The following is a 14,576-nucleotide window of genomic DNA, read 5'->3' on the forward strand; positions in this document are numbered from 1 at the left end:
ATAAACTTTAAAAAAAAATTTAAAAAAATGAGAAAACGAAGGAATTCACCCCAAAAGAAAGAGCACGAAGAAATGACAGCCAGGGATTTAACCAACACAGACACAAGCAAGATGTCTGAACCAGCATTTAGAATCACGATAATAAGAATACTAGCTGGAGTCGAAAATATATTAGAATCCCTTTCTGCAGAGATAAAAGAAGTAAAAAACAGCCAGAATGAAATTAAAAATGCTATAACTGAGCTGTGATCACGGATGGATACAGCAGCAGCAAGGATGGACGAGGCAGAACAGAGAATCAGAGATATAGAGGACAAACTTACAGAGAATAACGAAGCAGAAAAAAGAGGAAGATTAAGGCAAAAGAGCACAATTTAAAAATTAGAGAAATCAGTGACTCATCAAAAAGGAACAACATCAGAATCATAGGGGTCCCAGAGGAGGAAGAGAGAGAAATAGGAGTAGAAGGGTTTTGTGAGCAAATCATAGCTGAAAAGTTTCCTAACCTGGGGAAAGACACAGACATCAAAATCCAGGAAGCACAGAGGACTCCCATTAGATTCAACAAAAACCGACCATCAACAAGGCATATCATAGTCAAATTCACAAAATACTCAGGCAAGGGGAGAATCATGAAAGCAGCAAGGGAAAAAAAAGTCCCTAGCCTACAAGGGAAGACAGATCAGGTTTGCAGCAGACCTATCCACAGAAACTTGGCAGGCTAGAAAGGAGTGGCGGGATATATTCAGTGTGCTGAATCAGAAAAATATGCAGCCAAGAATTCTTTATCCAGCAAGGCTGTCATTCAAAATAGAAGGAGAGATAAAAAGTTTCCCAGACAAACAAAAATCAAAGGAGTTTGTGAACACTAAACCAGCCCTGCAAGAAATTTTAAGGGGGACTCTCTGAGGGGAGAAAAGATGAAAAAATAAATAAATAAATAAATAAATAAATAAATAAATAAATACTAAAAGCAACAAAAGATTGGAAAGGACCAGAGAACACCACCAGAAACTCCAACTCTACAAGCATCATAATGGCAATAAATTCATATCTTTCAGTACTCACTGTAAACATCAATGGACTCAATGCTCCAATCAAAAGACATAGGGTAACAGAATGGATAAGAAAACAAGATCCATCTATATGCTGTTTACAAGAGACCCACTTTAGACCTAAAGACACCTTCAGATTGAAAATAAGGGGATGGAGAACCATCAATCAAGCTAATGGTCAACAAAAGAAAGCCAGAGTAGCCATACTTATATCAGACAATCTAGACTTTAAAATAAAGACTGTATCAAGAGATGCAGAAGGGCATTATATCATAATAAAGGGGTCTATCCACCAAGAAGACCTAACAATTGTAAACATTTATGCGCCAAATGTGAAAGCACCCAAATATATAAATCAATTAATCACAAACATAAAGAAACTCATTGATAGTAATACCATAATAGTAGGAGACTTCAACACCCCACTCACAGCAATGGACAGATCATCTAATAAAAAAATCGACAAGGAAACAATGGCTTTGAATGACACACTAGACCAGATGGACTTAACAGATATATTCAGAACATTTCATTTTAAAGCAGCAGAATATACATTCTTCTCCAGTGCACATGGAACGTTCTCCAGAATAGACCATATTGGGACACAAATCAGCCCTAAGTAAGTACAAAAAGATCGAGATCATACCATGCATATTTTCAGACCACAATGCTATGAAACTTGAAATCAACCACAAGAAAAAATTTGGAAAGGTAACAAATACTTGGAGACTAAAGAACATCCTACTAAAGAATGAATGCACTAACCAAGCAATTAAAGAAGAAATTAAAGAGTATATGGAAGTCAGTGAAAATGATAGCACCACAACCCAAAACCTCTGGGACGCAGCAAAGGTGGTCATAAGAGGAAAGTATATAGCAATCCAGGCCTTCCTAAAGAAGCAAGAAAGATCTCAGATACACAATCTAACCTTATGCCTTAAGGAGCTGGAAAAAGAACAGCAAATAAAACCCAAAACCAGCAGAAGACAGGAAATAATAAAGATTAGAGCAGAAATCAATGCTATCAAAACCAAAAAAAACTGTGGAACAGATCAATGAAACCAATGAAACTGGTTCTTTGAAAGAATTAACAAAATTGATAAACCACTAGCCAGTTTGATCAAGAAGAAAAAGGAAAAGACCCAAATAAGTAAAATCAAGAATGAAAGAGGAGAAATCACAACCAACACAACGGAAATAAAAACAATAAAAAGAGAATATTATGAGCAATTATATGCCAATAAAATGGGCAATCTGGAAGAAATGGACAAATTCCTAGAAATATATACACTACAAAAACTGAAACAGGAAGAAATAGAAAATTTGAACAGACCCATAACCAGTAAGGAAATCGAATTAGTAATAAAAAATCTGTCAAAAAACAAGAGTCCAGGGCCAGATGGCTTTCCAGGGGAATTCTACCAAACATTTAAGGAAGAATTAACACCTATTCTCTTGAAACTTCCAAAAAATAGAAATGGAAGGAAAACTTCCAAACTCTTTCTATGAAGTCCCCATTATCCTGATTCCAAAACCAGACAGAGACCCCACTGAAAAGGAGAACTATAGACCAATTTCCCTGATGAACATGGATGCAAAAATTCTTAAAAGATATTAGCCAACCGGATCCAACAATATATTAAAAAAATTATTCACCACGACCAAGTGGGATTTATACCTGGGATGCAGGGCTGGTTCAATATCTGCAAAACAATTAACGTGATTCATCACATCAATAAAAGAAAGGACAAGAACCATATGATCCTCCCAAAGGGTGCAGAGAAAGCATTTGACAAAATACAGCATCCTTTCTTGATAAAATCCTCAAGAAAGTAGGGATAGAAGGAGCATACCTCGAGATCATAAAAGCCATATATGAATGACCCAATGCTAATATCATCCTCAATGGGGAAAAACTGAGAGCTTTCCCCCTAAGGTCAAGAACAAGACAGGGATGTCCACTCTCACCACTGTTATTCAACATAGTATTGCAAATCTTAGCCTCTGCAATCAGACAACACAAAGAAATAAAAGGCATCCAAGTCAGCCAGGAGGATGTCAAGCTTTCACTCTTCTCAGATGACATGATACTCTATATGGAAAACCCAAAAGATTCCACCAAAAAACTGCTAGAATTGATTCATGAATTGAGCAAAGTTGCAGGATATAAAATCAATGCACAGAAATCAGTTGCATTCCTATATACCAACAATGAAGCAACAACAGAAAGAGAAATCAAGGAATCGATCCCATTTACAGTTGCACCAAAAACCATAAAATACCTAGGAATAAAACTAACCAAAGAGGTGAAAAATCTGTACACTGAAAACTATAGAAAGCTTATGAAAGAAATTGAAGAAGACCCAAAGAAATGGAAAGAGATTCCATGCTCCTGGATAGGAAGAACAAATATTGTTAAAATGTTGATACTACCCAAAGCAATCTACATATTCAATGCAATCCCTATCAAAGTAACATGAGTATTCTTCACAGAGCTAGAACAAAGAATCCTAAATTTTGTATGGAACCAGAAAAGACCCCGAATAGCCAAAGCAATCTTGAAAAAGAAAACCAAAGCAGGAGGCATCTCAATCCCAGACTTCAAGCTATACTACAAAGCTGTAATCATGAAGACAGTATGGTACTGGCACAAAAACAGACACTCAGATCAATGGAATGGACCCACAAACATATGGGCAACTAATCTTTGACAAAGCAGGAAAGAATATCCAGTGGAATAAAGACAGTCTCTTCTGCAAGTGGTGCTGGGAAAACTGGACAGCGACATGCAGAAGAATGAACCTGGACCACTTTCTTACACCATACACAAAAATAAACTCAAAGTGGATCAAAGACCTCAATGTAAGACAGGAAGCCATCAAAATCCTCGAGGAGAAAGCAGGCAAAAACCTCTTTGACCTTGGCCGCAGCAGCTTCTTACTCAACACGTCTCCGGAGGCAAGGGAAACAAAAGCAAAAATGAACTACTGGGACCTCATCAAAATAAAAAGCTTCTGCACAGTGAAGGAAACAATCCGCAAAACTAAAAGGCAACCGACAGAATGGAAGAAGATATTTGCAAATGACATATCAGATATAGTTAGTATCCAAAATCTACAAAGAACTTATCAAACTCAACACCCAAAAAACAAAGAATCCAGTGAAGAAATGGGCAAAAGACATGAATAGACACTTCTCCAAAGAAGACATCCAGATGGCCAAACAACACATGAAAAAATGGTCAACATCCCTCAGCATCAGGGAAATACAAATCAAAACTACAAGGAGATACCACCTTACACCTGTCAGAATGGCTAACATTAACAAGTCAGGCAACAACAGATGTTGGCGAGGATGCGGAGAAAGAGGATCTCTTTTGCACTGCTGGTGGGAATGCAAGCTGGTGCAGCCACTCTGGAAAACAGTATGGAGGTTCCTCAAAAAACTAAAAATAGAACTACCCTACGACCCAGCAATTGCACTAGTAGGCATTTATCCACGGGATACAGGTGTGCTGTTTTGAAGGGACACATGCACCCCATGTTTATAGCAGCACTATCAACAATAGCCAGAGTATGGAAAGAGCCCAAATGTCCATTGTGGATGAATGGATAAAGAAGATGTGGTATATATACTCAATGGAGTATTACCTGGCAATCAAAAAGAATGAAATCTTGGCTTTTGCAACTATGTGGATGGAACTGTAGGGTATTATGCTAAGTGAAATTAGTCAGTCAGAGAAAGACAAAAATCATACGACTTCACTCATATGAGGACTTTAAGAGACAAAAGAGATGAACATAAGGGAAGGGGAACAAAATAATATAAAAACAGGGAGAGGGACAAAACAAAAGAGACTCATAAATACGGAGAACAAACTGAGGGTTGCTGGAGGGGTTGTGGGAGGGGGGATGGGCTAAATGGGTAAGGGGCATTTAGGAATCTACTCCTGAAATCATTGCTTCACTATATACTAACTAATTTGGATGTAAATTTTAAAAAATAAAAAATAAAGTTAAATTATAAATAAATAAATAAATAGATATGATCTAGACACTTATATATTCAAAATATGTAGCACTTAATCCAAAATTACTCTGCATATGAAGAACTAGGAAAATGTCAAGTGTGAGAGAAGGCAACCAACAGACATCCAGAAAGAGATTAACACAAATGTTGAAAATTGTCAACGACGCAGGGTGCCTGGGTGGCTGAGTAGGCTAAATGTCCAGCCCTTGGTTTTAGCTCAGGTCATGATCTTACAGTTCGTGAGATAGAGCCCTGACTCGGGCTCTACACTGACAGCACTGAGCTTGCTTGAGATTCTCTCTCTCCTTCTCTCTCTCTGCCCCTCCCCTGCTCACATGTGGTCTCTCTCTCTCTCTCTCTCAAAATAAATAAATAAACTTAAAAACAAAAACAACAAAAAAAGAAAATTGTTGAAGATTCATAAAGTGCTCTAAGGAGTAAGGATGAACGCTCTTTAAATGAATGTAAAGGTAGGAACTATCAACAAAGAAATAGAAGATATAAAGAGAAACTCAATGGAAATGTTACAATTGAAATTAAAATAACAAAAGGAAAAAAGTCATTGATGGACTCAATAGCTGAATAGAAATGACAGCAAAGAATCAGTGAACTTGAAGATAGGTCCATAGAATTTATTTAATCTGAACAACAAAGAAAAAGTGTTTTCTTTAAATTGTTTTTTATTTTATTTTTTAGAGAGAGAGAGAGAGAGAGAGAGAGAGAGAGAGAGTGCAAGCAGGGGAGGGGCAAAGAGCGAGAGAGGGAGACACAGAATCCAAAGCAAGCTCCAAGCTCTGAGCTGTCAGCACATGGGGCTCAAACTCATGAACTGTGAGATCATGACCTGAACCGAAGTCAGTTGCTTAACCAACTGAGCCACCCAGGCACCCTGAGAAAAAGTGTTTTTAAAAAATGAGCAGAGCCTGAGGACCTATGAGGCAGTATCTAATTCATGTCATTAAAATTCCAAGAGTTTGTAAAAGTATTTCAAGAAATAATATATGAACATTTCCCAAATTTGACAAAAGACATAGGTCTACATATCTGAGAAGTTCAGTGAACCCTAAACAAGGACCTAGTGAGGTGACAGACTAGAGACCCAGCCATTCACGCCTGTTGTGAGACAGCTCTGAAAGGAGATACTAGCTGCAGTCTCCCTGCCTCTTTTTTTTAGAAAAATTTTTTAAGTTTTTATTTATTTTTGAGAGAGAGACAGAGCACAAACAGTGGAGGAGCAGAGAGCAGAGAGACACAGAATCCCAAGCAGGCTCCAGGCTCTGAACTGTCAGCATAGAGCCTGATGCAGGGCTTGAACTCTTGAACAGCGAGATCATGACCTGGGCCAAAGTTGGAGAGGAAGTCAGTGGGACACCTAACAGACTGAGCCACTCAGGCACCCCCACTCCTGTCACTTTGATCAAAGCTTTGTCAGGCCTCTTTGACTCTTCCTGTGCCCTTCCCTCCTTCCTCTCCCCTTCACAGATGTTGATCTGTAATAAATATCCTGTACCCCAAACTCTGTCTCAGCATCTGCTTCTGGGTGCTGCAACATCAGTGCAAACAGTGTAAGTACAGAGCAGAGACGTGACCCCAGGTATGTGGCTCCAGATTCCATGTTCTTAGTGCCTACCAGAGGCAGTTTGCCATAAAGCCTAAGCTTCAAAGCCCCTAATGTGCACAAACCCTTTCAGAGGCCCTCAGGTTGGGGGGATGAGGGAGCCTAGCAATGTCTTCACATTGCTATATGAATTTTTTAAATTTGCCAAAGAAAACTATTTTGACCACAATCGGTAAAGTTGTTTCTTTCTACTCTGACTTCCGCTCCATTACACTTTCCCTCCTAACACTTCTCTTCATGGTAAGAATGGTGAAATGGCCATGGACCTTTGTTTGCAACTGAGTAGCCATCTTGGCCTGTTTTCTGCCCATAGAAGATTGGGGGTATTGGTAGGCAGAATAATGGCTCCCTAAAGATGTCCATGCCCTAGTTCCCCAAATCTGAGCCTTTTGGTGTGTGATTAAGTTAAGGATCTTGAGATGGGGAGATTATACCGAATTAATCTTGGTGAGCCTGATGTAATCACAAAGGTCCTTAAAAGAATCAGAGAAGGAGATGCGACAGTAGAAGCAAAGTCAAATAGAGATTTAAACATGTTACATTGGTTTTGAGGAAGAAGGAAGGGGCTACAAATAAAGAAATGCAGGCAGTCCATAGAAACTGGGAAAAGCAAGGAATAGATTCTCCTGCCAGAACCTCCAGAAGAAACAGCCCTGCTGACACCTTGATTTCAGCCCAGTGAAACCCATTTCAGACTTTTGAACTCCAGAAATGTAAGATAATAAATCTGAGTTTTTCCAAGTCACTAAGTTTGAGGTAATTTGTTACAGCAGCAATAGGAAATGGGTACAGGGGTCCAAAGGCATCTTTTTAAATTTCTTTCCTTCCTCCCTCCCTCCCTATCTTCCTTCCTTCTTCCCTTCCTTCCTTCCTTCCCTTTCCTACCTCTCTCCCTCTCTCTTTCTCTCTCTCTCCCCCTCCCTCCCTCCTTCCTTCTTTTTTCTCCCTCCCTCTTTCTTTTTTCCTTCCTCCCTTCCTCCCTCTTTCTTTTTCTGTTCCTTCCTTCCTTTCTTTCTTCCTTTTTCTTCTTTCTTTCTTTCTTTCTTTCTTTCTTTCTTTCTTTCTTTCTTTCTTTCTCTTTACCCCAATCTGGCAGTACTTCTTCTGATAAAATTATCTTAAAACTTTTTAAAAGTTTGTTTGCTTGGGGCGCCTGGGTGGCTCAGTCGGTTAAGCGTCCGACTTCAGCTCAGGTCACGATCTCACGGTCCGTGAGTTCGAGCCCCGCGTCAGGCTCTGGGCTGATGGCCCAGAGCCTGGAGCCTGCTTCCGATTCTGTGTCTCCCTCTCTTTCTGCTCCTCCCCTGTTCATGCTCTGTCTCTCTCTGTCTCAAAAATAAATAAACGTTAAAAAAAATTAAAAATAAATAAATAAATAAAAGTTTGTTTGCTTATTTATTTAGGTAATCTCTACACTCAACATGGGGCTTTGAGCTCATGAACCTGAGGTCAAGGAAGTCACATGCTTCACTGACTGAGCCAGTCAAATGCCCCTTATCTGAAAATTCTTGGTGATTTCCTATACATCTTATTGGAATCCAGTCCTTTAGACAAAAGCCACATCTATTTTTCTTTCCAGGCCCTTCTCTCACTTGGTCTGAGAGTCAGGATGCTGTGGTACAACAGTCTTAAGATTCTTAGAAACATTTTTGCCTGGTCGAAATAGTCTGCTTTATAGGGGACACTCAAGGCTCTTAGAGGCTCTCTTGTTTACCAGAGAGAATCTAAATGAAATGCCCTTTCTTTGAAGGTCTGCTCGGCATGCCCTTAAATCTTCCTAAAGTTTCAACAAAGAGTCTTTAAAACCATACTTTTGAAAGCTTTTCCTTGAGGTCATGTTTTACTTGTAGTGCTCTGGGCTTGTTCTTTACCCTGCATCACTTCTTTATTTGAGAAATTTTAGATCCTTGGATAGACGGTTAGACCTTCTATATTTCCTCTAAATTTGGCTTAGAAACTGAGCCATTCCTTGTGTGTTTTTTGTATTTTATTGTAGTCTGCCAGAAGAAGCCAGTTGGCACTTTCATCATTCTGCCTGGAGACTTCATTAGCCAGATTCACAATGTAGTTATTAGAATGTCTTCTGTTTTCACATTGCCTGCAGGACAAGCTTCATTAACTGTTCTTCCAGTACAGAACAGCACTCAAGTGCCCTTTTCTCCAGGCTGTTTTCCTTCCTGTCCTTCAATCCCTCATCAACAGTCTCCTGGAGGCCCTTCCAGATTTTGCTAACAGTCTTTATGAGGGCCTTCAAGACTTTGCTAAAGCCAATGACACATGGTTTAAGTTAAGCTCCATCTTTATTCCCTCACTCAGAGACTGGATGCAGGCTTCCCAAGGAAGTTTTGAAATGGCTTGAGGTAAGGTTGCTCTCTGCTGCAGGACAGACCCCAAGGAGCTGACTACTAGAGACTCTCCTGACTACACTCTCTGGAGCTGTGCATCAAATCCTCCCTTGAAAAGGGATCTGGATGATGCATCTCTGTGTCTTCCGTGAGCAGTGCTATGCTGGAGCTGGCTCATAGCTCCTCATGGGAGCCAGTTGTTAACTCTTTACTGTGTTCAGTGATATCATCTCAGTACCTTGAAAGTGGCCATTGTGGGAGTTTACACCACAGAAGTTAGCAAATGTCACACATCGGGACTTTTATTGTCCTGGGGAGCCAGTTTACCAGCACACCTCTGAACTAGTCTATACATAATTAACATTGGGTAAGTTATTTATCCTCTCTGTGCCTCAGTCTTCTTATTTATAAAATGGGACTAATAATCCTCCCTATGCCATAGAAGTCAGTATGAGAATTAAATGAGCTAATACATGCAAAATGCTTGGACAGTGCCTAGCACACAGGAAGCACTCAGTAAGTATTAACTATTATTTTTACTCTTGCTGTTGTTATTGCTGTTATTGCCACCTTAAAACTTCCAGTAGATTTTCATAAAGGATAGGCTAACTTTCTTAGTATGTCATGCAATGCAATATAACCTGACAGTTCCAACCACAAGGAACTTTTCATCATTTCTGGAACTCAGACTATTTTTCCATCTCCAAACGTTGGTACATATAGGTACCTTCTGCAAGGAAAGCCCATCCGTCACTTGCCTGTCATCTTCCAGACAATTTCTTTTCATCCTTTTGGACCTGCACACATTGCCTCCTCTGGGAAGCCCTCACCACCACCTATGCATGGCAGGGACTCCCTCCTCAGTGTTGCCGTTGCTCATTGCACAGCCCTCCATTATCCTGATAGCGCTTTATTGTGGTTACTTGTTTATGTCTGTTTCCCCTTGTGAGTCCAGGGTTGGATGTGCTGTTTCTCTGTGTCCTCAGCACAGTAATAGAGGTGCTGAATATTTGTTGAATGGATGAATGAATGAATGAATGAATGAACATTGCCTGGAAACGTGAGGAAAAGAGTAAGTAGCCTAGTAGGATATAATAATAATAATATTTTTGTTTGCTTAAGTAGCCATAGGTATATGGTGTGGAGCAATAACCCAGGACCCCAGCGTTTTAGGTGTGATGGGTCCTAGATTTGTCACACCGTGACCCTGATCGCCTTCACCCTCTTTACCAGAGTTCTGCCTGTCTTTCATGATGGCTCAGATTGTCAAGTCTTCCGTGAAGTGTTTCTTCCTTCCCTCTGCTCTCCCACAGCTCTCCACCCACATCGTCATTACCAACCACATCATTCACTCTCCTGGATTTCCCCTTAAGAATCCAGTGGTGTTTCTGCATTCCCACCCTCCATCTAGAGGGGTGAATACTCGGGGGATGGCGTTGTTCAGCCATAGACCGGTGAATTCATCTCCCACACCCCCTGCCTCTGTTTCCCCCGAGTGTGAACGGGCCACAGCGGAAACCCTTCCCGGGCCCACGTCTTAGCGCGCGGACACGGAGGGCGCAGCAGCCCCCACGCAGGCGGAGGAGCCAGGCGGCAGGCGGGTGGGAGATGGAGAGAGACTGCAGGCGTCAGAGCAAAGGAGGGGAGGGGAGGCCCGAGGCGGGGCTGCAGGGCAGGCGAGCGGCCGGGCGGGGCCGAGAGGCGGGCCCGGCGGGAGCGGCGCGCGCCAGGGGCCTGGCGGGACCGTCCGAGGGGACGCGCGCGAGCGCCGGCATGGGCCCCGCGGCGCGGCTGGCGGCGCTGCTGGCTGTCCTGGCGCTCCGGGCAGGGGACCCGACGGGAGCCGCGGCGCGGGGGGACACGTTCTCGGCGCTGACCAGCGTTGCGCGCGCCCTGGCTCCCGAGCGCCGGCTGCTGGGACTGCTGCGGCGCTACCTGCGCGGGGAGGAGGCGCGGCTGCGGGACCTGACCAGGTGAGGGCACGGGTTTGGGGCGGGAGGGAGCCCCAGGGGCGCCGCAGTCGGGGAGACTGAGTCAGAGGACCAGACCGAGACACCCTGCTCTACGGTGGCGGGCGACTCGGTCTCGTTGTCCCTCTGCGTGGGACCTCAGACTCGATTTGAGACTGGGTAAGAGCCTCGCTAGACCGTGAGACTGAGACACCGTGGCCCAGTGTGACGGTCAGGTCCAGTGTGCGGGACCCCGAGATAGCCCCGAGGTGTGGCCCGAGGCATGAGGTCGTGGCGAAACAGATTGAGTGGGACCCCAGGGACGCCGTGTCACACGGAGTGGAGTCTCGAACTCCGTTGCGCGCGCACACACACACACACACACACACACTAGCACCCCAGAGCCATCCTCACACAGCCAAGTTGATAGCTGTGCAAAAGTGTAGTGGGGTGACTCGGGCTGAGGAGGAAGGACCTCACAAGGCACTGTGTCCAGCTGTGTGGGGCCCCAGGCTCTGTGTCACAGAGACACAGCAAGACTACAAGAGTGAGAGAGAGAAAATACTGTGAGGCTGTAGCCGTGTGTGGTGGCCATGTGACCCAGAGGACTAGTGTTTAGTATGAAGTGACTCTCTGTGACCGTGTATGAGATTTACATGCCTCTGGGACTGCGTGGGCAGCCACTATGGATATCTCTGTGTCTCTAATGAATGCTGCTTGTACAGCTCACTATATGACTAATGCTTCATGTTCATTAACTCATTCAACACACACGTTTGAGTGCCTGTTGTGAGCCAGGCACTGCTCCAGGCAGTGGGGATAAAATGGTGAACAAGACCCAACCCTGACCTCAAGGAGCTTGGAGTCCATAGCATTTGTTTCCTTTGCTTCAACTCTCCCTTCTCTCCCCATATATAAGAGCTCTCTAAATTCTAAATACAAGGGGCGACTGGGTGGCTCAGTCGGTTGGGCGTCTGACTTTGGCTCAGGTCATGATCTCGCGATTCATGAGTTCGAGCCCCGCCTCAGGCTCTGTGCTGACAGCTCAGAGCCTGGAGCCTGTTTCAGATTCTGTGTCTCCCCCTCTCTCTGCCCCTCCCCTGCTCATGCTCTGTCTCTCTCTGTCTCAAAAAAAAAATTAAAAAAAAAATTAAATTCTAAATACAAGGTAACTGACATTTGATATGTGTATGTTGACATCAAGAAAACACTGGGGAGGAGTGCCTGGGTGGTTCAGTCATTTAAGTGTCTGACTCTTGATTTCCACTCAGGTCATTATCTTGCGGTTTGTGAGTTCAAGCCCCGCGTAGGGCTGTGTGCTCACAGCTCAGAACCTGGAGCCTGCTTCAGATTCTGTGTCTCCCGCTCTCTCTGCCCCTCCCCCGCTCATACTCTGTCTCTCTCTCTCTCTCTCTCTCTCTCAAAAAATAAACATGAAAAAAATTAAAAAAGAAACACTGGAGGAAAAACATACTTGATACTAGAGGATTATGGGTATAGCACACACAAGCAAATGCTCAGCTGTACTGTTTTGCTATGAAATCAACACACTCTAGTGCTACACACTGACATAAAATACTATATATAGACTTGGAATACAGGCACTGTAATCATGTATTGACTGTCAGTGTCAAACTCTGAAAGATGAATGATTGTATTATGGTACCATGTGTTGGAATAGGTGTTGTGCCTTCTCTGCTTGGGACATTAAGAAGTCTACAGCAGTGGTGTAACCACATTGCTAACTGAATATATTAATACAGCTCTACATCATCTGACTCTCTGCTGAGCCGAGACAACAGAGACCTGTCTCACAATGTGCTGCTGATAAAACTGAGTTGAGTGTATGTGATAGTAATACCGATTCTGGGGCACATGGGAAGAAGGTGTGTGGGGACGCTATGGCTGTATAAGAGAGCCCGGGTCGGAGAGAATCAGTTTGTGTATGGAAGTGTGTGTGAAAGATCTTGTTTGTTACTCAGTAGTGACTGAATGATGATGTAAGTTGGTATGTGCTTTTAAGTATGTAGCTTGCATATAAGTAGTTAATGCATGTTTAAATTCACTATTAGTTTGAAAGAGTATGAATACACACACATGTACACACACAAAATGTATGTATTCTAACAATAAAGATATTTTCTTTTTTTTACCACTTTATCTTTTTTTAATTTACATCTAAGTTAGTTAGCCTATAGTGCAACAATGATTTCAGGAGTAGATTCCTTAGTGCCCCTTTACCATTTAGCCCATCCCCCCTCCCACACCCCCTCCAGTAACCCTCTGTTTGTTCTCCATATTTAAGAGTCTCTTATGTTTTGTCCCCCTCCCTGTTTTTATAGTATGTTTTGCTTCCCTTCCCTTATGTTCATTATATTATTTTTTGCTTCCCTTCCCTTATGTTCATCTATTTTGTATCTTAAAGTCCTCATATGAGTGAAGTCATATGATATTTGTCTTTCTCTGACTGACTAATTTCACTTAGCATAATACCCTCTGTCTAGTTCCATCCATGTAGTTGCAAATGGCAAGATTTCATTCTTTTTGATTGCCGAGTAATACTCCATTTTATATATATACCACATCTTCTTTATCCATTCATCCATCGATGGACATTTGGGCTCTTTCCATACTTTGGCTGTTGTTGATAGTGCTGCTATAAACATTGGGGTGCATGTGCCCCTTCAAAATGGCATACCTGTATCCCCTTAGATAGATGACTAGTAGTGCAATTGCTGGGTTGTAGGGTAGTTCTATTTTTAATTTTTTGAAGAACCTCCATACTGTTTTCCAGAGTGTCTGCACCAGTTTGCATTCCCACCAGCAGTGCAAAAGAGATCCTCCTTATCCGCATCGTCACCAATATCTGTTGTTGCCTGACTTGTTAATGTTAGCCATTCTGACAGGTGTGAGGTGGTATTTCATTGTGGTTTTGATTTGTATTTCCCTGATGATGAGTGATGTGGAGTATTTTTTCATGTGTCTGTTGGCCATCTGGATGTCTTCTTTCGAGAAGTGTCTATTCATGTCTAAAAAATGATATTTTCAATAATTCTTGTCACTCTTCAGAGTTGCAATTAAGTTTATTTATTTGTTTTGAGAGAGACAGAGAGAGTGTGGGGGGTGCAGAGAGAAAGGGAGAGGGAGAGAGAATTCCAAGCAGGCTCCCCACTGTCAGCACAGAGCCCCATGCGGGGCTCAAACTCACAAATCACGAGATCAGGACCTGAGGCAAAATCAAGAGTCAGATGCTTCACCAGCTGAACCAGCCAGGTGCCCCTGGGTCTACTCTATAAAGCAAAATGTTTTAATTTTGTTCTCAGTCCACATGCATTGGAGTCTCGGTTTGTTGGTGGAAATAAAAGACTCTTCTCTTTAATTTGAGATCCCAACATGCTCCCTGCTACCTACGTGCTCCTTCTCTTTATTTCGATGGCTCAGATAGAGATGGGGAGGTTAGAATCCTGATGCTGGGCCTCTCAGGGAACAGGTTCAGAACTGAGAGTTTGCAGTGCTGATCAAAGTGACTGGCAGAGGGGATGGGGGGCAGGGCTCTGATGCTGGTCTCCTTTACTGTATT

General features: G+C 42.7%; 1 protein-coding gene across 1 annotated transcript in view; it reads left to right on the plus strand.

Moving 5' to 3' along the window:
* The first annotated feature begins 10,809 nt into the window (after nucleotides 1–10,809).
* P4HA3 (prolyl 4-hydroxylase subunit alpha 3) overlaps nucleotides 10,810–14,576 on the plus strand; it is a 41,207-nt gene continuing 37,440 nt past the window's right edge. Inside the window, exon 1 of the mRNA XM_042905690.1 lies at nucleotides 10,810–11,020. Coding sequence (XP_042761624.1) covers nucleotides 10,821–11,020 — 200 coding nt within the window. The 5' untranslated portion in view covers nucleotides 10,810–10,820. The remainder of the gene's footprint in view (nucleotides 11,021–14,576) is intronic.

Source organism: Panthera leo, chromosome D1 (genome assembly GCF_018350215.1).
Source record: "Panthera leo isolate Ple1 chromosome D1, P.leo_Ple1_pat1.1, whole genome shotgun sequence".
Lineage (NCBI taxonomy): Eukaryota > Metazoa > Chordata > Mammalia > Carnivora > Felidae > Panthera > Panthera leo.